The following is a 26,436-nucleotide window of genomic DNA, read 5'->3' on the forward strand; positions in this document are numbered from 1 at the left end:
ACAACATGAACTAGCAGCTACTCCAAAACACCCATTTTCAATTCTCTGAAGCTACATTAGAAATCTGAGTCATAAACACTTCAGGGAATTAAACATGCAACATTATTTTGTTGTTCTTTCATGCAGTGTATCTTGAGGACTTCTGAGGGTCAATTATCTGAATTGTTTAAAGTATCTACTTTCTTTTCCAGAATTCATTCCTTTGCAGGGTGGGACATGACACAGACACACGGGCACAGGGCAAGTCAATCACATTTGAATAGGAGTTAATTAGTAATACAGTTACTCTTGACCTAGATCCTAAACATATGAAGTAATAAATGTTGTAAATTTAATTTTATTAGTCTTATTTCTTAATTAATCTGAATGTCAATAAAACTAGTTCTTAGTTCTAAGGCATACCAACCAGCATCTCCAAAGTGAACAGGAAAATGAAAATTTTAAGACAAATATTTATGATTCCAATACTACTTCTCAGAATACTGCACTCTGTCAGCCTTGAGTTTAATGTGTTTTAATTTGATGCCTTACTACATACAGCAAGGCCACAGCTGGAAGAGCGCATTTCATTTTTGGCAACACACCTCATGAAGTACCTAAAACAACTGGAGGGAGGCCGGAGAAAAGCAGTGAAATTGGGAAGAAGTCGAGATGATGTCAGCTGCAGCTAGAGAGGTATCCTGCATTCTCCAGCCTACAGATGAGGAGAAAAGGACAGACTTGAGCACATGAAAATAAAACCAACAGGAAGGGAATCACCCGTTCTCTGTGTCAATGCAGCACAGGACAGCTAATAGAACTAACCTGTATTCAGAACAGATTAAAACCTAGATTTAGCGTGGGGAGGGGGAACTTTTCAGTGGCAATGAAGCTGCACACCAACAGAGATCATGTATTAAGATTTCACTGTCTCCACATGACACCTTACTATTTCCAAAGGCCTTTAGAGGAGGCTAGACAAATACCTGCCAGGAATGACAAAGATGCATCTCCAGCCGGATTAGAGGAATGAAACTAAATGATCTCTTGAGGTCTCTTTTTAAAGTTCTATGAAAGGGAAGCCAATTAATGGACAGCTACTAAATTATTTTCACACAAGCCATTTAATCTGCTCTGATAAATGATCAACTCCTTTAAAATAGCAGAATCTACTATACTGAGTGCTAATTAGCACTCTTGGGGTTAAGCTTAACCCAGAAAAGACTGAACGGACAACAGAGATATTATTCTTTCAGTTGCTGATAATAAAAAATATAATAAGCTGTATAGTTTATCTGGGGTGCTTACATCTGTAAATGAGGGTACTTTTGAAGCTAAATTAGTGAAGAGAACGATGTTGCATTAGCAGCTTTGGAAATGGAGTATCTAATATATTCATGTGTTTTTTACAATAGTGTAACAAGCAGGACATTGGTTGAATTTCTCCAACAATTCAGTTCTAAAGTCTCACTAAAGATCTTGAATGAGAAAATTGAAGTCTCAGTACTGGAAAAATGTATACTGTGTTATTCATTAAAAGGGCACAAATGTCCAAGAACAATAGGACTATACCACAGTACATCTCATTACCTGATTAGTTTAGGAAAAATGGTGGCATTATATCCTGACTATGTCTTTTATAGAATTATGAAGAAGCAATGAATTACCTGCATTATGCATTTAAACAAACACACACACAGGTGCCTCCACCCAGTAAATTCTATTTTTAAAATTCTAAGAGTTCACAAAAGCCTGAAGCTGTTAAAAAAAAAAAAAATCAAATGAAAGACATCTGTATTAAAAAAATTCAGTTACAGTGTATCTTCTGTTAAGTAGATTTTTTCATTAAAATGCAAAAATTTTGAAAGCTTAAATTCTCCATCTACTCTTAGGACTATCCAAAAACTGAGCATGAACTAAATAACGAATACTTTTACTTTCTCTTGCATTGGCCAGCTTTTAACCATACCAGCAACATATGCAAATGATTTTAAAGAACTATACCTCAACCACATCATGTCAGTAACAAAATAAAACAAAACAGCACAAAACTGAGTTTAGAGAAGAGACTATTAAACTATCATTCCACGTTTTGCAACTTTACCTATATAATCTGTTAACACAGTAATCTGAATATCCAATACCTCTGTGGTCTGCATTACAAACAAAACCCACAACATTTGCTTGCTGTACTTGCGTGCATCCTACCTCAAGCTCAAACCGTGCACATAAGTGACGTACAACAAAATATGTATTTCTTATTTTGACTGCTTTTAAATAGTCTCTATGAAAATAGCAAGCCTCCTCATCTCAAGCTTGTAAGGAATTAAGACGACAGCAGCTCACTGCCAAGTACTGTAAAGTGGTTAAAAGCTTTCGACATTTTACATCTTTTACTGTAGTCTTCAATTAACTGCCATAAAGCTAGCTACGCAAGGCACCACCCTGCGGCAAAGCCAGTACTGACAGCATGTCCCTTTTCTGGGGCTTTCAAACACTGCCACAATTTCAACAACTTTGTGTATTTAAAAAGGGTTTCTGCCAAGATAAGATTCTCTGAAGATTCTCTTCCACACACTCATTATTTATGAAAATAATGAAATTTATTTAAGTACATAAAATGCCTGAGTAGGTATTTCTGAATCTAGTGCTGTCTCCAGAGGACTGTGAGCAAAATACCTAAGTACAGTGAAAGAATGGAATAAAATTCCCATGTTAAGTTTAACTCTCATTCTATCTCTAAGAATACCTCAAGCTGCAAGACACACTGCAAGAGCGGTATACACTAATTACACTGATGCCTTAAAACCATCCGACAGCCATATTTTTATATACACCTTCTCTTTCTGAAGGAGACACTAAGACAGACAGTGTGTCTTCCATGCTAATAAAAAGACCAATCAGTCATTTCTAAATTTTAGAAGATCTCTAGTTTAGTGCTACATTGCATAACAAATATTCTAAAGACAGATTTCGTCCAATTGTAAATTGTGCACTTCTGTGCAACCAAGACGTAGAAATCTTTCCAGCTCTCTTAACTAAGGAATAGCAATCCCAGAAGATTTTGCATGCTCTGCAGCTTAAGATCGCATCTTTACTGTAAGTACGTACCTCATCTTCTATCTGAAAGAAATCAATACAGTGACAGAAATATGCAGCACTATGGAAAAATTAGTCTATGTATTCAAATCTCAGTCTTCAAATACATCAGTGGTCGCACCAGTCACGTCAGTACTGTATCAGCACGGCACTCTGTGCATACCTGGGGTCAATGCAAAATACAGTTACCACCATTTTCCACACCATTTTTTAATTTGTTGTGAAATAAGGAAAGTGTAAAGAGAAGTCCTCCTTCTGGAAAATCATGCCTCGCTGACTGCCCAAACTGTGTTTATTGAAACACAAACCCCATGGGGACAAGGGGGTGCAACTACTTTGTGCTGTTTGTGACTCCTTTGCCATGAACACTCAGCGAGCGACAAGCTGGAACCCTTTACAGGAGTTCAGAATGCTTGAACCTTGTAAATCCGAGCATACCATTTAGTGCTGCAGGTTAACTGCTCAGACTGTGCTTGAGGGTTATTTCAGGAATAGGCAGCAAAAGCAAAACTGTATTTCCTTGCTTTAAACAAAGCATGTAGAGCACATGTTAAGTAACAGTAACAGCTAGCAGACAGAGCAAGAGTAACTCCTCTTACTAGCTCACTGCATAGAAGAGCTAGGCAGGTCCACATGAAACCATCACCACTCCTGCATAAATTTTCAGTGTAAGAAATGATTATGAAAGATCAATTTAACTCAATATCTAATACTGTGAGAGCTCCTGAAAGCTCTCAAACTTGAGCTGGAATTATAGTTTGAAATATTCCAAAACATCTTTCTCTTGGAGGAGCTTTTGCTATCTCTGCTGTACCACTTATAAAGTGGCAGTAATAATCAAAGTAGATGACACAGCTACTTGAAAAACATCTCTTGAAGACAAGAGAAAAAAAACTCATGTATGAGATTAAGTCACATAAGAACAATGCTACAGAAGAAAAACAAGTCTGACACTAGGAACTTCATAACTTGATTGAAGCCAAGGGAAGTTGCATTCCTCTAGCAGCTGTTTTTAGACCTTTTGGTTTTGAGTTCTCATATGTCACACATGCAAATTATTTTGGATTCTCCATTGGCTTTCACACCCATCCTTCTCTTTCTCCTCCAGCTCTCCTCCTTCCCACTATCATGGAAGTGTTGCATCAGTCTCAGATAAGCAGCTCAGGCTACAAAACCACTGTCTCCAGGGTAACTCAAGCCTTGTTCTTACCTGCCATCTATAGAAAAAAACTTCTCATAATAGCTATTTTATACCAAATAACTACTGTGTCATGTAAGAACGAATCAACACTAATTTCCAAGAGCTGCTTAACAATAAGAATTATTTTAACAGAGCCTATAAAGCTACATCCTAAAGTCTTGCTTTAATGTATTATATGTACAAAATAACTTAAGCAGAGGGAGAAGGCTTTATTACAATAGTGTACTGATGTCTAAGAACAAATTATAAGTATTGATCCAATATATTTACCAGCCTAAGTAACCTGCAGATTATTTCATATCATCAATAGCAGGATGCAAAATTAAATTACAAAACTTACGTAACACTAATTTTTATATTTTAGACATTGTATGCGATGTACATACATTGTATACAATTTGTTGCAATGTACATACATTGTATACAAAATAACACTTGCAATTCTTAATTTAAACTTTAGGCAGATGTAGAGAGTGCTTCAATCAAAGAAGAAGTATTTCTACTATAATTTAGTTTCTTAATTTCTGCAAATTCTATGCAGAATTGTCTGTTATCGAGAATTTCATGTGATGATTTCTGTAAAGCTAATTTGCATTGGTGCTATATTCAGAAGAATTGAGTGGGTGGTGGGCAGGCGGAGAACCAAAAGAAAAAGTAGAGGGAGAAAACTGTAACAGAAATTCCATAGCTAACTGTAAATCCTTCTTTTTGTACATGCGAGTCAAGCCTTTTTATATACCACAGAAGTGCTACAACAAATTTTAGAGAAATCAAAATGCAATTTAAAATAATTTCTACAGAGGGAGCCAACAACCCAAGGAAGGGGATTAATAAAACACACTCAAGATCAGCGCAGAGTTCCTCCCAACCGTCAATCCCTTTCATTACATGTTTTTTACAATATCCACGGCACATCATGCAGATTCTTACTCCAGAGAATTCCCAGGCATTTAATGAAAGTTTACTTAAAGAAATGCCTGATTATGTATCATAGAACAATCGTTGTCAATATACAACAGAATTTATATTTACTTTGGGAAAAGGTGGCGATTTAAGAGACTGATCATTCTGCATTATTTATTCATTAAAATGAGTAGGTTAGAATTGCTACAAATTGAAACTTCTAAAAGTATCATATTTTGTAAAAATTAATATCAATTCCATAGTAGGTATTTTTACTGAAGTTTTCATACAAACCTCTACACCAGGAAACTGGCTAGTATGATAACTTGGTCTAAAAAACGAGGAGGAAATCTAAAATAAAAGTGTGTAAAGATGAGAGCTGGCAAACTTTTTCATAAAGCTAGGCACCTCATTATAGCCATAAGAGTTTTCCACATTATGTTTCATACTGTGTACTAATCCAAGCAAATGCAATTGCAAGTGAGGTATATTATATGAAGTAACTCAACAGCTTTCACAGACACCTGTGTCAGGTTTCGGCATCACCCCAACTGTACAAACCATCTACGTTGTCAGCGTACGTTGAACAGGCCGCCAAAGATTTAAAGCTTAGTATTTTAAACATTTTAGTATATCTTCCGCCCCAAACAATTTTCTACCCTCTTTTTTTTAGGCTTGTGAGGGAACCAGGTGGGTAAAAAACCCACACAGATATTTTACAAAGACTACACGCCAACGGGACACTGACTCCTAAAGGCGACACACACGCTGGATTTTTCAGTTAGTGAAGATCAGCTGCCCCCTCTAGCGGCACAATCCTGCAGTTCGGCTGTTCCCAGCATCACTAGACGAGACAAGTTTATGTTTGGGCGTTTTTTGGTCCCCAGCATTCACCTCCCACTGCATGTCGAGCCAGCAATAAGGCATGCTTACACAGTACGTGGGTTTGGCTCCAGTCCCTTAGCTTTTGCACTTGAATAGTGTGATATATATATATATATATATCGTGATTTACACATGGTAACCTGCCTAAAACAAGGCAACTCCACTACAGTGTTCCCACAAATAGGTTCAAATCCCTTCTGCATCCTCTGGCTTACTAATGTACCTAGACTACTTCTAAACCCCTACTGTAAATTTCTCTACTGTCTCCCAAGCATCACACAGACCCTTTGTAATCCCCAAACAGCCCTACTACGCCTCCAAGAGTCACCTTTCCAGTAATCACTTGTATACATCGTGGCTAAGCAAAACTATGAGACACGCAGAAAAAGCTCAGATGTTACAGATAATTCAGACTGCATCGGTCACCCAAACAGCTGTTCTCAAGCTTAAAATTCCCACTCTCCATTGTTCAGTTTCACCATGAGAAAGTACTCACATAGCAAGTATGCAGCCAAGAATAAAAGATTCAAATAAACTCCTCTCAGCAAACCTGCAGCAGAGCAACACATCTGCCCTCACTTCTGACCGCAAACACATCAAACAGCTGACTGAAGGAAGCCAATATTTATCTTCCTCTTTCTTACTTCACGGCCTTTATCTCTGTACACATACATGAAAGCAGAGGTGGCTGTGGGGCACAGAATTGCTGCCACAATTTCCTACATTCTCCTTCAACTAACTTCCAAAAATTTCAGTGTTCCATCATGGCCAAAACCACTCAAACAGTTTATAAAACTGTACAATCAATACTCAAAGCTGTATTAAAACAAGTGTCCTGAAGCTTCACTCACAAACTCAGTAGGACCACTAAACTCCCAACAATGCTTTTAAGACTCACAACGAATATATTTCAGTTGCCTATTCATGCAAGCTAGTTAAGCTACCGAAGTTTTGCTAACAGCCCACATTTTAGTAAACCAGAATATTACTAACCCCCCCCGCCAACACCTCTGCCAACGCTGCTCTACACAGTGAAAACAGACTCTGTACTGGGCATTAGGTAAACAAATGAAGTGCGTCCTCTTCAGCATCAAGACAGCTTAGATCATACCTCATCACTTGCTGCAGCTAGCCTGAATTTCTACTCCTCAAATTTTTGATGTGGAACCGCAATAGTAAAAAAATCAGCCTAGGCAACAACACATGTGCACACATACACACAAGTCCACACTTGGTTAGTATGACCTTCGGTTAAAGTCATTCAGTCCAAGTCTGAGATTTACAAGTAGCAGCAACTCTTGTAAAAGGACTATTTGAAGGTTCAGGAGAAATATTTCTGTTTTTCTCTGCGTTTATATTTATCCTTCTCAGGAGGAGAAAAAAACCCACATGCAACATTAAGGCCTCACCAACCTTACCATGTCCAAGTTTCCCCAGCAATCTTGCAGGATGAAATTCTTTTTTTCCTCTCCTCAAAGTTACAGGGGATTAGCTGGGTTGGGGGAAGAGGGAAACAGCTCCAGGACATCTCTGTAGCCACAAACACATGCTTACCTTGTGAAACACCTGGGTAAACGGAAGATACTACTGTTCCCCCATCTTTGTCATTCTCACTGCAGAATAACAAACTCACCAGTGAAAACAAATATGATTGCTCATCTGATTCACTACTACATTGGCATGCTTAGCTTGATCATCAGTTAACTGATCTGCTAATTTTACTTTGAAGAAGGCTAAGGAGCCTCCACACATTCCATTCCCTGGCTGAGCCGCAGGACAGTAACGTCCACCTCGTCGGCATTCAGGAGTTTATTAGGGCAGGAGGGGTAGGTATTCCCAGTTGAATGCTGGAACTTACAACTTTAGCACTAGCAAATTCCTTTCAGATATGAAAAGTACACACTAATGAAAAGATGATTTTAAAAGGCTGCTACAGTTAAAGTGAATTGGAAGCTGGGGGGGCGGGGAAGTCATCTTTCATACCTTCGCTCTTAAAATAGAAGTACGATGCCGTGCCTGTAAACCAACTCCAGTCTGTCTCAGTGGCTGTACTTACCTCTCCAGATAGCTAAGATTCAAGGACAAAAGGATCCAGCCAAGTCAGGCTGTAACTGGCCTAATTACCTTTTGAGATAAGGCTTTCATTACTGATCAAACTTAGATTTTTATGGAGAGCAGCTACACAGAAGCAATGTCTAAGAAACTGAGGGACATCTGACAGCCAGATCATTGTGATACTATAAGATGAAGAATGCCAAAAGAAGTCTTTTCTTTACTCGGTAAGTCAATATAAAAGCTGTTGGCATTTCAAAGACTGGAAGACAAAGTATTTTAAGCAGGGGTATTTTGCCACAGAACAGGAATACAAGTAGTCTAACTTTGTTTGTATTTGACTTAAAACATTAGGACAGGTTTGAGAGAATGCCTTATTTACAGGGGCATTGAACCCAAGAATAACCAAATCAGTGACGATTACTAGTTGTAAATTGTCTTGCATCGTTCCCCAGAATTGGCTTTTCTTTTAAATATGAAAGCTTATTAAGTATCAGAAAAGGATAGTTAAGGATCAAATAATTAATCTGTAAGTTAAATCAGGGAATTTAGCTTGAAGGACTGAAAGTGCTCTGAGGTTCAATATTGACCATTTAATCTGTTCCATACTGTATGTTAACATGGTCCAAGAAGAGCACACAGTGTATTAGAAAAGTTCAAAAGGTCTCTCCTGAAACAACGTGACAGTGACCTATGAGAATTCTTCCCCAGTCAAGTATCCAGCAGCACTCAAGATGCCAAGTTCAATGGCAAAAGCGTGTTCAAACTCTTTCATTATAACTAACGGCATACAAATCTCAGGTGCTACTGCAGCGATAACAATGAAAAACCAAAAGAAAGGTTTCTGTTGCAGCTGATGCATGTAAATCTTAAGTTTTACTGAATTTTCTTTTATTTAAAGTTCAGTCTTCCATTTAAGTGACTATGCTGTAAATGTATCAGTAACCAATATACAAATAATATGCAACATACTTAAAATAAAAAGCTCAAACAGGATTTTAGTATGTTTAAACTACTTCAAATGAAATAACTCACGTCAAAAGGTTCAGTTTAACCAGTATCTGTTGTGCAAATAAAGCTTCTGTACACAGTACAGCTTGTACTGTCCAAAACACAGACCTGTATGCCATTTCATTCGTGTTTAACCCCTCAACATGCCAGTACTTCTAATACTTCTAGCTTACTTCTTTCAAAAGGGGTTAATAGTAATTCATTGGGTTAACCATAATTATGCTATCCACAAGTGTATCATAAGAGAGCGTGCTCTACATAAAAAAAATAATCAATCTTATCTGCTGATCAAAGGCAACTGTTGTTGCCTGTCTTGCCTGGAGGTCAAACAGTTTTAATGTCACTGGGACATTACCATGATGTACCAAATGTAAGCTTAATGTCTATTTCCATCCCCTGAAAGAAAGGAAATTTTATTTGGCTAGTAATTCAATCACTAAGTTTTAATTCCTTTGGAAAAAGAACTATTTGTGAAAAGCCTCATTACCAGAAACAGCCAAGCTTTTAACATGGGAAAACCTGACAGCTATATATATATAAATTCATCTGAAACTATTACCTCATCTTACACATGGATAACCTGTTAAGTCTTTTGGGCTTACTATGAAATAATGCAAAATAATGCTAGTGTAATAATGGAAACAAACAATAATGTACAAAAGCTGAAAGTTAGGGAAAAAAAAAAAGGTGTTTTTCTTTTAACTAAGCATGCCTATGTATAAAAAAGGGACCAAAATCCCCACTGCCTCTATCTTAGAAGGAAGAAATGTGAAAGTAATCCTAAAAATCTATACTTTATTTGGAAATATGACTTTTATATAAATATTCCACTAGTCATCATGGAGAAGACACTGAATAAAATTATGTAAGGGCTGACAAGTGAAGCTTTTTCTGCAGTCTTTCATACCAACTATCCTTAAAAAAAACCAGTTACATAATACAGATCTGAGGAATGGCAAAGAGGACATTCGTGTAGAACATTCTTCAGGCAGCTCATAGAGAACAGTGAGTGAACAAGGCAAAAAGACAACTGGAGCTCATGCTCCAGAGTATAGCTCTTCAGCCAGTGGTATTTATGTACAGGAATTAAAACCAGCAGTAATGAAAGAGCCTATTACTTGACATAATAAAGAACTTTAAGAACAAGAGAATTTTGAAACTAAATTCTGAAATAAGAAATAATATAGTACTGCATCCATGTAAACTATGCCTACACATACAAGCAGGCAGGAATGTTCCAATTATGCCATGTCCTATTTAGCAAGTACTATTCTTTTGCTTAATATATTAACTCTTGATTGAATTAATTAGTCGTCACAGAAAGCATACCAAGCTCTGAAAAGTCCTCTCCACTTCAAAACATGTATACAGTTCAAAAGTCAGTAAAAGTTGGAGAACTTCAGTATCTGTTTTAACCGTAACTAGAAAAAAACCAAAACCCTAAGGTTTCACAAGCAGGCATACAAACTCAGAACACCCCTCCCTATTATCTATATAATATGCAGACAATACCTACCAGTCTTTTTACTTTGTATTTTCCCAAAAGAAACGCCTATGCACAGTACCCAGTATTTGCTTTCAACTCAGTTGAAGAGCTTTTTTATTTTAGTACATAGTGTGCCAAAATAAAAATTAAAGGCTATTTTGCCTGAACATCTAAAAATAAGATCAATTTTGAGTGTCAAGCTTTTTTGGTTTGTGCATATCTTTAATGAAGGAGCGAAATAATTGAATATGCTGTTACTGCAATGTTTGATTAAGCTTCTCTATGGCTACTTCTCCTGCAAGACAAAAGAATGATCCATTCAACAATGGATCATGTTTTTTCCCCAGGAACAAAGGTTTTTAAGCTACAAACTCAGAGTAGTCAAAACAAGCACAATTTCAGTGTAACTGACAGGGACCTAGTGACCCTTAGCTACATTCCACACCCAACTGTGTTGATGAAAATTTGCTAAGGTGGGAATGGCCGTGATATCACATGAGTAGGCAAATTAAAATCACAAGTCAACAGTGAACCTGAAAAAAAATAAAAAACTTCCTTTTCATTTCTGCCAGATATAAACAAAGATCTCACTTATACAGACATACTGCAGGCAGGCAGTAGAACTAGGATGAGTACTGAGACACTTCAATTGCATGCGTACCACCTGCAGTTAGGAATTTTTTTTAAACAAATTAACGAAAAAAATTAATATTTTTTTGAAACTTTCAGACAAGTTGTCTAATTTATAGCAGACATTACTAAAGAACAGAAGCTATTTATGAAGACACAATTTTTGCTTCAGGTTTTCAATATTGAGATACGTATGTACATAGAAAAAAAAGAACATATAACATGCATGTATATCAGTAAAAAAGAACTTACAATTCTTTGTGCTTCTCCTCTGCCAGAATTTGGTCATTTGGCTTCAGCCCATACCTTGGAAGAAAAAAACCAACAAAACAAAGTAGTTATTCTTTTGATAATGTAACCATAAAATGTAGTTTTATTGTTTCAAACTGGCAAATTAATAAACTATGTAATATTTCTTGATTCAGGTACCTCGGGAATTGCACAGACAGCAACAAAGTTTAACAATTTTTTTAGAAAAGCAAACTTCACATCACACAGAATCTTGCTTTATATTATGGCTTCAGGTTACATCAGATCCTTTGGCTTGCTATATACCCAAAGTCATTGCACTTCATACCATAGTAAACTGTACACTGATCTCAATTTGGATCTGACAAAACATGACAGTGAGGAATACAATGTGAACACTAAAACTGTCTGTAGTGTTTCTCCCTGTACCAAATAAAACTATTCCAAGCTATACCAGAAATATTCTATAGAAAAAACAGAAGTAAAATACTGTAACCACAGGCTGTCGAGGAAAATTTCTGCAGTCCATACAGGCAACCTCTGATGAAAGCGAGAAGCTTGAGAGAAAGACAAGTTGTCTGTTAGGTAAAGCTAGCAAACAACAGAAGAGGTTGCCTACACTGTCTGAACCAGAAGAGGAACCCAGGCTCCCCCAGCACAGGCTACTACTAGTTGTGCTGCAGGCCACACCATCACTTGCTTTGGAAAGCCTTAAAGAAGCGACCTCACTTTTGTTCTACCACCAAGCAAAAGCTTTCACCATCTCAAAATATTCCACAGATCTAACTGTTATGGTTTTCTGTGGGGTTTGGGGTTTTTCTCTGGTTGATTGGTTTGTAAGACAGTCATACCTAAGGTAAGCGGCTAAGAGTCAAGTGTGCATTTGACAACTCTGCAAACAGCTAACTGCTCACGCTGCAGAAGGCTCCCACTGTCCCTTTGTCCTCGCTCCAGTCAACTACAGAACCGTAAATTACTACTCCTGAGGAAAGATTCTGGTCACCAACCAACTCAGTCACGCTATCCTGTAAATTGATTTTTTGTTTCAAAAGAACAAATAAAATGCATGTTCACTATTCCTTCCAGCATTTTCTTATGATACTCAGAAACTTTTTTTCAGCATCCATTTAAAATGCAAGCGTCAACACTGGACACATTCTCAAGCTCACTAGTGCTGCATTCAAACATACAAGACACTGACTGACTGACCCATTTTTTTCTTGTTTACATCTGCAGAGACTGCCTTAGGTTATTTGCCATAGTGTCATGCTGACTTGCATCCACTTACCCCTTTGCTGCTAAATCCCTCATGTAGTCACTTCTAATCAAGATACCGTGGGGTTCATCCACACATTCTCCTAAAAGCAGGGTTTGCATTTGACTCTTACAGCAAAGAGACTATACTGTAACACACCGTTCAACAACAGATTCAGGTCACTTTAATTGCCAAGTCATCTTCATAGTTTACCATCCTATCAGTCTTTAACCCACTAATTTTAACTTTTGTGATCTTACGCTTACTTCCAAATCAATTTTTTCTGTACTGAACTGAACACTATCAGACTTTTTCTTTAATGAAAAAGGGTCTTAGTTCAATACCAGTTTCCTGATAATGCTGCTACACCTCCCCAATATCTTTGTTTGCCATGTCTTAATAAGCATTTTATTGATAGCAAATACTTATATATAAAAGAAAAAGCAAAGAGCTACCAGGAAATTCTCAAGGAAGCATCTTTCAGGAGTTAATGGACACTAACTCCTTTTATGCAACCTGCAATCTTACTTAAAATTACATCAGGTCATTTGTTAAAAGGATCTGCCTGTCATGGGCAGATATACCCTTGCCTAATATGCAATCCATTTTGTAAGTGGAGATCGTTTTGCCAACTAAAAAAAAAAAAATATACCCGCATAAAGTCACAACCATTCTTCACTAAAAATAACACTGCATGCTTTTCCTCTGACCAGAAATCAGACTACTTCAGCTAGAACTGAATACAAGTTTATCTGCTGAAGATAAAGAAATAGTATCCATACTTAAGCTTCCAAGTATGGAAGCATATATTCCAAGTATACCAGGCTCAAGCTTCCAGATTCCTTGTTCCTTCGTTTTTTGTTTTTGGTTTTGTTTTGGTTTTGTTTTTTTGTTTCTTGGGTTTTTTGTTTTGTTTTGTTTTGTTTTGTTTTTTTTTAATAAACCACAATTGACACACACACCCCAGTTATTCAGAGGAAAAAACCCAAACAAAAGCCTCCACTACTTAAGACTAGGAAGTCAGCCACCACGCAAACAGTGTAACATAGTGGGGAATTCTGTGTAACAGATGTGTGATTTTCACATGGGGTATGTTACTGGCATACCATGGAGGGGTGCAGGAGGGACACAGTTGCTATGCCTGAGGTTTGCAGAACGGTTCGTTTGGTGGACCTCAGCTTACCTAATCTTTTTCACCACCACCCTTTTCTCTGACCACGAACACGGCATTTTTCAAATATTCTTCCTTGACCCCTAAAGATACTGCTTTGATAGCAAGTTGTCAAAGAAGATTTCCCACAACGGGAACGTGCCTGTAGAGGTCAAACTTTATTAGTACTCTATGCATCAAGACAGGATGTGTATTGTGTTTCATTCACAGCTGCTGAAGCATTTAATAAATTTAAACGTGCAGCTAGCACTTTGAACAGCTTACATAATATTTCCCAACATGTGTTTCGTAGGAAAGATTGATAAGCACCAGTTGGCTCTTCCCAACTGATAAAGGTTAGATTTGGGAGAATTTCTCTTAAAAATATAGTAGGAACCAAGGACAGTAAGTGCAAAATAGAAGCTAAGGACACAGTCAAAAAAAATTAAAATAAGGACATTCAAAGCTGTCTAAGCAACCAGAACAACATACTGTACATGTATTACACATTTACACAGCTAGTATTAAACTAGTAAGTAGGACAGAAACAAATATGCGATGTTAGTGGGCAAAGGAACAGAAGTGACCACAACTTCACTTTTTTTTCCTCTTTTCTGCCCTGTGAAATGCAAACTTACACACACCCTGGAACATTAAATAATGATTATTCTTTTCAACTATCCAGTACCAAACTGATACAGTTTCAAAACGTTAACAGTCTCTTCATCACTGCTCAAGATCCTATTTCAAAAAATGGAGCTAAGAATGCAAACATCCAAAAGTCTGCAGCAAGGCTGTACGCGTCAAAACAAACTATAGCAAGTACATTTCCAAAACGCTACCTTTAAACACTTTGCTATGTCCCTCACAGACATTTAATCTACTGGAAGAGCAGCCAATGTTCCAGGCACCCCCTTCAAAATGGCAGCTGCACACCATCATGAAGACGGACAGAAGCAGCACCCCAACCGCAGCAGTTAATCACACTGCACAGCGGCGTATTTCCACCAAACCCGTGCAGCTGCCTGCCCCGATAGACACACCCAGCCGCCGAGCATCACAGCTGACAGCTTCTGACACTCCTGTGGGCTCGGATTGTACCTTGAGTAAAACTGCCACTTTTGGAAGACAGCAGCTCTCTCCCCAAATTCAGTTCCTTATGGAATTTCTTAAGCCACAACATCTTTGTCTGACCTCTAGATGTCATTGTATCATAGTCACTCCAACATACGCTGTTCTGATCAAAGCTCAAGTGACCCAGCTGCATACAGGAGCTAACAGAGATCATTACCCTGCCATCCATCCTCTAACCACAGTTTAAATGAGAAGTTTCGCACTGCTTTACAGTACTCTTTTCAGCGTGGAGTCTTTTTTTAAACAGTATTCTTTCCAACCCCGTTACAAAAAGGCACGTTTAGGCATTTAACTTACCAGGACAAACGAGCAAGCTAATCCTCCTATGTTTCATCAAGAAACAAAGACCCAACTCCAATTCACACTCTGGAAAAGCACCTCTCTGTCCTTTGACTACAATAGGGTATAGTGATACAGGATGCCTCAATTAGCCTGCTGAGTAAGCGGATTTGAATGCCTCCCATTAGTGTCTAATTCCAGAACATTAACAAACTGCGGATATATTTCCATGAGAACACTCTTGAAAGAACTGAATTTTAAAGGATGGTTTCAACTTTCCAAACAAAACTACCCCGAACCCTCCCAGTCCCAGTCTTTTTTCCTCTTTCGTTTACTGTAACAAATAACTCCACCAGAACCCAGACCTGAACTTCACGTCACATTCTTCCTTCCCAATTGGTTGTGTTTCCAGAACCAAATTTGGTGTATGTGCAAATACATACATATCAAACTTCGCCCCTGAAACATTAATTATAAATTCACAACTACGTTAATCTTAAATATTTTCCCTTTACACAAGCCTGAAAATAAAGTAGCACAGATCCAAACTGAAAAATTATTGCAAGCATTCTGAGGACAGACACTATACAGCCAGAATAGTGTTAAGGAAATTTGGCAGTATGTACAGCTAAATATATTTTTAAAAAATGTTAGGGCCACTTGGAAAAGTTTCACTGTGTGTAAAACAGCTAGAGGTACAACTCTGACCACCACATTCTCTTTGGTTACAGCGCTACATGGGAAAAAAATAAAATACGAAGAACACATACTCGTTTCCTCTTCATGTATACGACAACACTAGCATTCACTGACAAGTTTATCATCTCAATTTTGATTTTTTTTGCGTTTATATTAAATGTTTGCTTTTCATTTTTTAAGCATACTATAACCTGTGTAAGTTCAGCTCTGGCTTGTGAAATGCATTTTAAAGGTCCTTCTGAAACAGTAATCCTACAACTCAACGCTTTTTTACTTCCCAGCTCCTAATAGGAAAGAACATGAAAATTTAAGTACTTTGAGTGTAGTCAGCATTTTCACAGTAACGCTTTTAATGTGAAAAACAGACATAAGGCACAGTTCCCTTCAGGCACCATCCAATTTAACAAAGCCTTAACCAAATTAAAAAGAAAACACAGCCTACGCTAAATATGTACTGGTGAAAAACTCCTAATGAATATCAAGTTCAGATCTGCTCTATGAACAAGTGTTTCCTGAAAAGCTGGTAAAACTCACCTTGTCCTAAGACTCAGAATAAAAGCTGGTGATGAGCAAACAGCTTTAAAAAAATGGCAATAGATCTTCATAGCTTCAAAACTCATTCACCTTCCAAAATTTCTGACTTGAATACACCCCCCTAAGCAAAAACTTACACAGAAATTAAAAGGTAAAAATTGCACTGATATCAAACTAAAAATCAGCACAGACGTTATACACTGCTGCTTGGGCCAGAAGAGCAAAAACAAAATCACCATTATGCACACTACCCAGAAACAAAGAGGTACAAAAAACTGTATATGTGTCAGAGTGACATTTTCATGAGTATTGTCAAGAATACTTGTGAAGGAACAAGATGCTAAGAATTTTTTTGCATTAACCACCAATGTGAACTGTTTCAGTGATACGAAGTTGCAACAGTAAAGCACCCTTGGTCACTCTAAACACATCTGTGCAGACACTCCGCTGCCTTGTTTGATGTACAAATAAATATGAACTTTTTGCCACAGTACATAGCTCTGACTAACCTTGCTCCCCTTTCAATGCACTTGGGCTTTGCTATTCCATAAGCTTATTGTACTTGACATGCCTTACTGCAGTTACTGTTTGAAGCATTTCCCACACTGATTAAAAATGGAACATATGAAATGGTAGATTTCCAACATGTTCTCTGAACTTTGCAGAAAAGTCATCAAAAAAAGGAAGAGAATGTGACCGCTCCATCAGAGACCTAAAGCATGTTGATTGTATCAAGTGGACAAGACAAGCGGAATGTATGCTCTACTAGGCTACGCTTCATCCATAAAAGAAAAGACCTTTTAAGACAAGAGCTCTGTAGAAGCCTTTCTTCATAAATTTTCAACGAAGCCATTAAGAAACCTTAAGGACTTCAGCATAGCCTTCTCTATTTCAGATTAATCTAAAGTTTCCATAAGAATGATTCAGCAATTATGTTGCTTCAACTTTCAAGTGATGTTAAGGCTACTTTGACTGTTCTAAAAAAAGAAATGCAGCCCTTTTTCTGTTGTTTTTTTCTTAATTATTAATTTTGTAAAAACTAGGACAACCAGCCTGTGGGACATCGGTGCTCACATGTCCTTTTTCAGACTGTACTGACAGCTTTCCACCAAACGCAGTTAACACGTCCCACAAGATCTTTCAGGTCAGAAACACAACAGCCATGTGTGAACCTGCTACAACAGTGCATCCTCATCAGCATTTACAGACCAATGCACACAGCGAGCCCAGCAGAAGCTCCCAAATACTTCTAACACATCAGATTTATGGGGGATGGGTATGGAAGGTCAGCCTGCTTCTCAACTTCCATCTGCAATTTATCAGACAGAATGAGTAATGCTGCCATAGCCACTAACTCCATTTCTTCTGACTTGATCTATACAGAGATCAAAAGGCACTAAGTGAACTGCTTTTCCTGCTGTAGTGAAATACTACTTAAAGCAAGGCAGTATTTCTCAATTTTTGACAAGGCTACAGTTGCTCAGAAATTTCAGTCAAATCTAACGTAGCCTTAACTCCTCCGACTAGCCTAGTAATCTTTTCCATGGACACAAATATGGAGTGCAAATGCCATGTCTTGTATTCACTTAGATCATTACTTTAAGCTTTCTAAGCCAGATTCTAGGGGTTCTGCATTTTCTAAATCAAGATGAAAACAAAAAAGCCACAACCCAGTCCACACCTTATGTGTAAATTCAGCAGCTAAATTAATCATAGACCAGATGCAACCAGCTAAACTGAAACTAAAGTTTTGTGTAATGGCATATACATGCATCATTGTCCAAATATTTGTTTTAAGGCTTTTTTCCCTTCCATTAAAGAAAAAAACCCAAACAACCAAACAGTAAAGGGCTTTGATTCATATCCTGAAAGTCTCAGTCCCTTGCCTGACTTGCAGCACTGCTTTTATTCTGCCAGCTAACACATTTGCTTTTTCATTTTTTCCGTAAATTCCTCCATTGCTTTGCTATAGTCTCCCACCTTCACCATCTGAAAGGCACGCCATGCTCCCCATTCCCTCAGAATTTCTCTCTCCTATTCCGTAACAGGCCCACTGGTGTCCCCCCACCTTTTCACATTCTTTCTTGGCCTCAAATTGACAGCAAAACAGGGACCCCTTCTACATTAGTTTCTGGTTTTAATGACAGCTGATCATCATTTATGGTTACTCTAGGATGACCGTGTACAACTTGGACAATTTTAGAAAAATTCCTTACCGAGTAGACACTGCTTTGTTGACAAATACAAAATGCAAGTACAGAATCTCTTCCTTGAAAAACTGAAAGATTAAAAAGGAATCGTATGACAGCAACACAGTCCCAAAGAAAGCCTGCTTCCAAAAAATCTAAGTTTTGCAATAGTCCACTCCATACCAACAAAAGATGAAACTGCCTAAAAGACTCTTCAGACATTCCTTTAGGAAAGTACTACAGCTGTGAGAAAATGTGCATCTCGGATGGACTTCAGCATGGATCAGCGCTAGACCCAACACTATGCCACACATTTAGGAGTGATCCAGAGTTAAGTACAGTAGCTACTGCTGAAAGCCACAGATGACATCGGACTGGCAAGGGTATGTAACGACAATAAACCTTTCTAGCAGACAGTAAGATGAACCCATTCAAACGGTAACTTCAAAATACAGCCACATGCAGAGCCAAGTAGGTAAATAAGAAGAATAAAAATAGGGGCAGGGGTAAAGGCAGCCCACAGAGTAGTCACTTTTAAGGGGGGGAACCAAGTGTCACAATCTGCAACTAACTCAACCTGACCTTTCAACTTCAGTGTTTGACTTAAGACACCAATGAACTACTTTAATACAGAAACAGGAAAGAGCAAACAAAACAAAAATGAGAAAAAAAAACCTCAGAGTGAGCAGTCAGCCTTATTATTTGATCCCCCTTCCATTTTTAAACAGAAAAACTTGTAGCTAAAACATTTAGTTTGGGAAGAAGAAATGTAGGTAGGAGTAAAGCACACACTAGTGTTAGTGGGAGAGAGACATGAAAAAATAACAACAAGGTTAAGAAACTTCTGTCTGAAGACTGCTGAAAAGAAATTACTTCATGGTTCACAAAAACAAAAAAAATCAAGTCCAATTAGGGAAAGAGCATTTAGTATTGTCCTGGCAGAGAATTACACTGCCTAACAAAACCAAAGCATCTGCTTAAGGAAAAGTTTAAGCGCAGTTCAAACCACAGAGCTGGGCCAGTTCATTTATTACAAAACCTCCAGATTTTAAACACTGCTACTGGAATAGAACTGTCAGGGCTGCAAGAGTGAAGGACCACCTTGGAACCCATAGAGGAACTTCTGGTGTTTTCTTTTTTACCCAGTTATTAGTACCCAGTTCCTGCATACTAGCATGACTGGAGTCTTATTTGGCTACATCCCATCCCTATGCAAACCTTTGTCTTTCAGAAAACATAACTAACTTGGAATTTCTGGGTGAAAGGGATCCCAAAAATATTTGCAGAAATATTATTTTACCACAATACTCATTATGAAAGATGGATTTAAATTTCAACACAGATTTAACTTAAAATTACACTCCTGAAACCTAGAAGAAAAAAAGAATACAGTTACTGATGTCATGAATTAGAAGCATTTTGTTTTCCCAATTTCTTGCACAGATACGATCACTAATTTAAATATAAACATTACTAGGTATAGTTTCCCTAGTGTTTATTTCTTTGCAGTTCCCCTGACACCTCTTGATCAACATTTTCCTAAATAGCTGTTTCTAAATTATTCAGTGTAATAAGATAGACTCCCTACAGATAATATGGTTGGAAATCAAGACTTTAATCAGCTATTAATATTGTAAGACAGATTTAAAAGGCTTTTGAAATCGAAGTCAAAACAATAATAGGTTTAAATGATTAGAAGGGATTAAGAAAGCCAGGAAAGTTCAAAGCCTGTTAATCACCAGACTGTAGAAAACTATGATCATTTAATAGGGTCAGCTCTGTCACTCTGGGTTTAAGCATATAGTGGTGGACTTGTCAAAACAGTTAACTACAAACCAGTGAGCTAAAAATTTAAGACACCTAAACACTTCCAGCATACAGCTAAAGATAAACATTTTTTTCAGTAAGAGTTTCTGAAATACCTGAATGCAAGCACCTTTTAAAAAGCTTTACATACTCTGTACATTTTTGGGGGAAATTGGTACTCTGAATTTTATACTCATTACACTGGTAGAAATATACTTGGTTGGCCTTGATTAACTTCATCAAGGAATAAAATACTAAATTTGTGCAGAACTATAGGCAGTTCTGCTTACAAGTGAACTCTATTCTTTTGATATTATTCCTTTGAGTCTTCAACAGTTAAACCATTACTTTAGCCATACCAGTCATTTCACATCATTTGTTTTGAAATCATAACCTATATTTTACATACCGATTTTCTTCAACCAGAAATAAGCATTAGTTTGTAGTTGAATTCATTCTGAGAATGAACACAAACCAGCTTTTACAACCTTGCATTGAAGTTCCATTTGCACAGAAACCAAAAAAGCCCAACAACACTAACAGGTACATAATCTGAAAAGTAATCAACTGAATGGTTCCTGTTCCCTTCCTAGTTATCCATAATGACTTGCTATTATCACTTGAAAATTTATTATTCAGACCACATTCTACCGCAGATCCTGACAGCACTAGTACTGAAAACCCCCGAATACCTCCTTGCTGCATAAGGAGCTTTGCTTTGAGAAGGAAATTGGAACAAAATATCATTTGGTGAAGGCAGGGCAGTGTGGTTATGCATGTGACCCTGAGATTCTCCTGCCTAGACTTATAGATTATTTTACTGATTTCTTCTAAATAAAGTCTCTCTGTGTGCAATATATGAATAGCACTGTCAGCTGCTCAACCGAGCTTCTTGATGCTTGAAAATGAATCCTTCATCTCCTTCTTCTAAGAAGGCTGATTTGCAAAACTATGTGCTTTAGGTGTCAGGAAGAAGTTCAATGGGCTCTACTTCTACAATAAAATACAGGTTAATGTTTTGGACAAAACTAATGAAGGCAGTAATGTTACACTGATGCAAACATAACACAGCCGCCTTATGCTCCATCAACACACAACATTTCATAATTGAATTAAGACTTTGTCTCCATGCTCAATCTGTTCCAACTCTATCTCCAAAAGAAGGAAATGAAAACAGATTTTCTAAAATGCAATTATTTCAGTATCTCCAGTACAAAGAAAGAAATGCCACATCAATAAAAGCTAATTAACACACAGCAAAAGACAATTATTGTCCACCAAAGAACTCTTAAACCACAAAGTCAGACCAGAATATTACCTTTAAGCAATAAAATCCTCCAAAAGGAGGATACTGGAAGTGCTGAGGCTGTATTGAATCTTCATTGATGTTAAATACTTTATCGTCTTAAAAAATCCTAAGAATTGACCTTTTCATCATTCAGAGGGACAAAGAAAGAGACCAGTGTATCATATTTAATGCAAAATGCATTGCTTCATTTAGAAATCATAATGAAACTAACAGCAAACCTTACATATCAGCTCAAGTTTTTCTTATTTCCTTAAAAAAATAAAGTTTAGGGTGTATTGGATTTTCCTGTTGCACAACTTTATGGGTGTCTTTGTGTTTGTGACAGGCTATGCAGTAAAGTATCGACTCCATACTACTATTGCAACCTAAACAAGTCTTGATGCTGCCTAAAAGCTCAATCTCTTCCAGTACCTGTCTCTGCACCTGCGCACTTGTTACAGGACGGTTCAGCTTACAGAAACTTTCAGAGAGGATTGTCAGGGAGCTCATGTGCCTTAATTTGTCTCCTCTAAAAATTATTTTTAACACTGACTAGAGCCAACAGCAAGCTACAGACAAGTGTTGCAGCTACTATGAAATTCCAGCCATGCTGAAAGAACTTACCGAAGCCACTGAAAGCATTAGCTTTATTGGAAAAAAATTAGCGTACAGAAAATGGCAGAAAATGTTTCTTTACCAAAAGTTTCAATTTCATCCGAAAATATGAAGGAGCAACACCAAGATGGAGACTCAGGGAAGAGCTCTTGAGAGATAAACTCCTTGGTCTGCTACCACTACAGAATCAAGAGAATGAGTCATGCGGAGAACAGCAATTACTGCTTCTGGGAAGAACCATTCCTCCCTTTTGCCTCTAGTCATAGCCACTGTTTTGTATCTTAACCCTTCACCCACTACTGCAGCTGCAACATCAAGCCCAGGCATCCAAGTATCTGGCAGAAGAAAAAGGGATGGAGGTATTCGGACAGTTCCCATCATTCACAGCCCAGAAGGGCTTCACGCTTTGGCTGAATAACAGTTTTACCCAAGGGCTGGTTGTAGAAAAAGGTGTTACGAGCATTTCCAATTTTGTGAGTCAGTAGAATTGTAAAATTCTATATCCTCGTATTTTTTAAAGTTGCCAGGCTTCTTTTATTATTTTTTAATCCCAATTTGCATACAAAAGTTGAAATGTCCCACTTTTGAAAACAAGTCAGGTACACCTCAGCTGTTCTTGGCTAAAGCTGGAAGTTGTAGTTGGTGCTTTCAAAACAATAAAAAGCTAGCAGTTACTGAAGTGACTGAATTTGGTATTTCAATGATGGAATCTGTTGAAACAACTCTACAGCTTGCCTTTAACTTATATAGGCTAGCCATATCCCTAGCACAAAAGCAGTCAGGGATTTTGCACAGGCTAACTTTTGCAAAGGTGGCAATATTAGCTCTTTTTTCACAGCCCCCTTAAGAAAATAGCTACTTCCCAGCCCACAGCCCTCTCAAATGTGATTTCCAGCAAATGAGCTTGTGGAATTGCAATCCAGATTAAGAATACTACAGACACTGAAACCATATCTAATAAAGATATACATCCAAACGCTTTACCTAATGTAAACCAGCTAACAGGCATGTTCTCTTTAGTACTCTAGTTGTTGTTTAATAGTCCCGTATGTAACATCACAAGCACAATTCACAAACGAAATAGCTTCCATGAAATACAGTGAAACACACTCTTGCAAAAATGAAGTTACAGCAATGAGATTTGGAGGAAGGTCTTCCATCTCTTTTCCACACTGCAACTCTACAAAAGAGGCTCCCTAGAGACATGAGATTCTGGAACACTTTGCCTCTTCTACTGGAAGGCCGGGGAAAAATTAGTATTAGAAACTGAAAAATTTACATAGTAACTGCAATTCTTGTCTTGAAAAAGACCAGATATAAGTATGCTAGCTTGAAGCCACATAAAGCACCAGGATTAAAACATCTGCATTACTACCCTTTTTGTTTTCCTTTTAACTTAATATCCATAGTTGGAACCGCATGCCATGTTTACTTGGAGGGGCTGGGCGCTGAATCTGGTCATAGTTTCACTTCTCACAAAGAAAGATGACTGTATACTTCCCAAGTAGAGTGTTAGCATAAACTTACAGTGATCTTTATTGCTTACCTTCCTACCAGTGAGAAGCTCCTGTTGCCTAAGAAGAATAAAACCCAGCCTCAACACTTAGAAATAACTAGCCTCAACAATACAAGGGTTGAAAAAAACATCTGTGGTAATGTTTGTGTTTCTATAACTTCTTGCTACTGTGCACTTGTTACAGCTTGTCATACTAGGCAGTCGTATTCTCCCCTTTACATTTTATCAAATGCATCTCAGATACTTGCGCTGAAACTTAATCACTTTTGCTGTCACTTCACAACAAGGAAATAAATGCAAGAAAAAAAAATTAAAATCAGTGGAGTAAGCCAGAAAAATAATCACCAAAAATCGTTTAGCCATAGCTCCCTTGTCTTCATGTAGTAAGACAGACATAAACACACAAGTTTAAAGTAGAACTAAAAAAAATGAAGATAATTTACATGTTATTTTATTTCATGTAACTTGCAAAGCAACAGAGCTTTTCCGAGTGCAATATTTGAGTTGTCTTAAAAGATATAGCATTGCTTTATAGAACACAGGTTCAGAGTAATAATCTAATAGCTAGCAGGACACACAGCACAGACATCTACACCATGATGATGAACTCTTAATTGAATCCCATGGTAATTAAAAAAAAAAAAAACAACCACACCACACAACACTCACTGAAATATTATATTATGCTATTAAAGAAGGGAATCAAGGATTTGTGAAATTAAAGATCTTTGTCTCCAGCTCTGCATTTAAACTGAACTTGTCAGGGCACTACAGGCTTCAGGACATCCTGAAGTCTACAGCACAGACTTGGTCTCCAGTAACTTGGGAGTATTGATGGTTTTGCCCTGACAAAAATAAAGTGAAATAGCACTCAGACAGCTAGTTTCCTCTTCTCCAGCCCTTGACTAAGCCAAAACAAGAACACCAGTAATTAAGAGGAAGACAGGCTGCCTCCGCCCTCTCCCTGTGGCTACAGCAGAGGCCACAGGTCCAACACTCCAGAAAGCAACAAGACGAGAAGAGGCAAAGCACAGAGCAGGCCTGGACGTGGTTAGGTGACGTAGTACCAGGGATTTACAGAAGCACAACCACCTCAGAACTTCAGTCACAGGTAACAGTAACACTGACGTGGTCCTTGCACATTGTTCAGGAACAGCAAGTTACTAAAAAGAAATGTTAAAAGGTAGCATTTAATTTCAAAAGGAAGGACAGAATCGCTGTTATCTTGATACACCTAACTTCGGAAGAAAAGCCACTGAATTGCAAATTGCCTGACCTGAATGAAGCAAAAACTATCAAGTAAGAATGAGCATTGTAATTTTCTTAAATACCTAATTTTTTAAAACTGAAGTTTTTAAAAAGCTGAAGGTATTCCAACCACTTCAGAAAAGCTATCATTAAAAGGCCATCTTTTCCAAGAGATAACAAATCAATTTCATCTACAGTAAAAAAACCCAACACCTGAGAACATAACAAACAATTTGTTTGACTGGACTTTTCTTCAATGCATGAGTGATCAAACTGTTTCACTGTATTACTATAGTAGCTAGGAAAAAAAAACCTCAAGCCTTTCCTATGCTGATGGGAATTTTGGTTTGGAAAAGCAGCACGGGAATGGAAAACAATATTAAGATTGCATCTTATTATCTTGTAATTAAAGAGAACACCTGCAACCATACCCGAAACATGAATCACCATTTTTATATACTGTATCTTAAGTAAAAACCAATCTTGTAATTGTACACTCAGGAAACTCTAAGATGACAAGTTTTTCAATACAAACAGCAAGCACCACTTCCAAACACAAAGTTTTACCATCTAGTTTTGGATCGATTCCAGTTCTCTACTGATAAACCCAGCTTTTTCCACCAAAGACACTTTCAGCAAGGGTCTTTTCCTTTAATATTATTGCCTAGTTAAAAAGAGGCACTTACTTAATTCATAGAGCTCTAAGTTCCTTGTTTGCATTGAAAAGGCAAATGGAACCCAGTATCTCATCATTTGCCTTGTAATACAACACCCAAAGCTGCATTAAACAAATTTGTACTTGGTAGTGAAGAGAAAATACAAAATAAGCTCTCTGTGTGTCAGTCTGTCATGTGTCTCAAAGTTACTCTATAGAAAACAACCCAATAACTAGACATGTCCTATTAACATGTATTAAATTAGCAAGTTTTCTGAAGTGGAAAAACTAAAAAAATGAAGTTATGATTACTAGGCAAGCATTTAAGAAAGTGAAAACTCACAATAAAGAGAAGAGATAACAAGGAGTGGAATATTTCCTATTTATGAACATCTTGGGTCCTATTTTACAGGCAAGTAAGTAGTTGCAAACTCTCCTATAATCATTGCTCAAGCTCAGCATACCCTGAGAACATCACAGCTCCTCATGCAAAACTGTCATTCAATAGGTAGATTTTTTAATTTGCCTTTTCCAAATTGAGCTTCACTAAACCTTTCACTCATTTAAACTACA

At 37.5% G+C, this 26,436-nt stretch overlaps 1 protein-coding gene across 4 annotated transcripts in view; it reads right to left on the reverse strand.

Moving 5' to 3' along the window:
- Window positions 1-26,436, reverse strand: part of ADK (adenosine kinase) — a 299,689-nt gene that overhangs the window by 243,835 nt on the left and 29,418 nt on the right. For all 4 annotated transcript variants that reach the window (XM_056350951.1, XM_056350952.1, XM_056350953.1 and 1 more), the window contains exon 3: window positions 11,499-11,552. In XM_056350951.1, the coding sequence (XP_056206926.1) occupies window positions 11,499-11,552 (54 nt within the window). The remainder of the gene's footprint in view (window positions 1-11,498; window positions 11,553-26,436) is intronic.

Source organism: Falco biarmicus, chromosome 9, assembly GCF_023638135.1.
Source record: "Falco biarmicus isolate bFalBia1 chromosome 9, bFalBia1.pri, whole genome shotgun sequence".
NCBI lineage: Eukaryota > Metazoa > Chordata > Aves > Falconiformes > Falconidae > Falco > Falco biarmicus.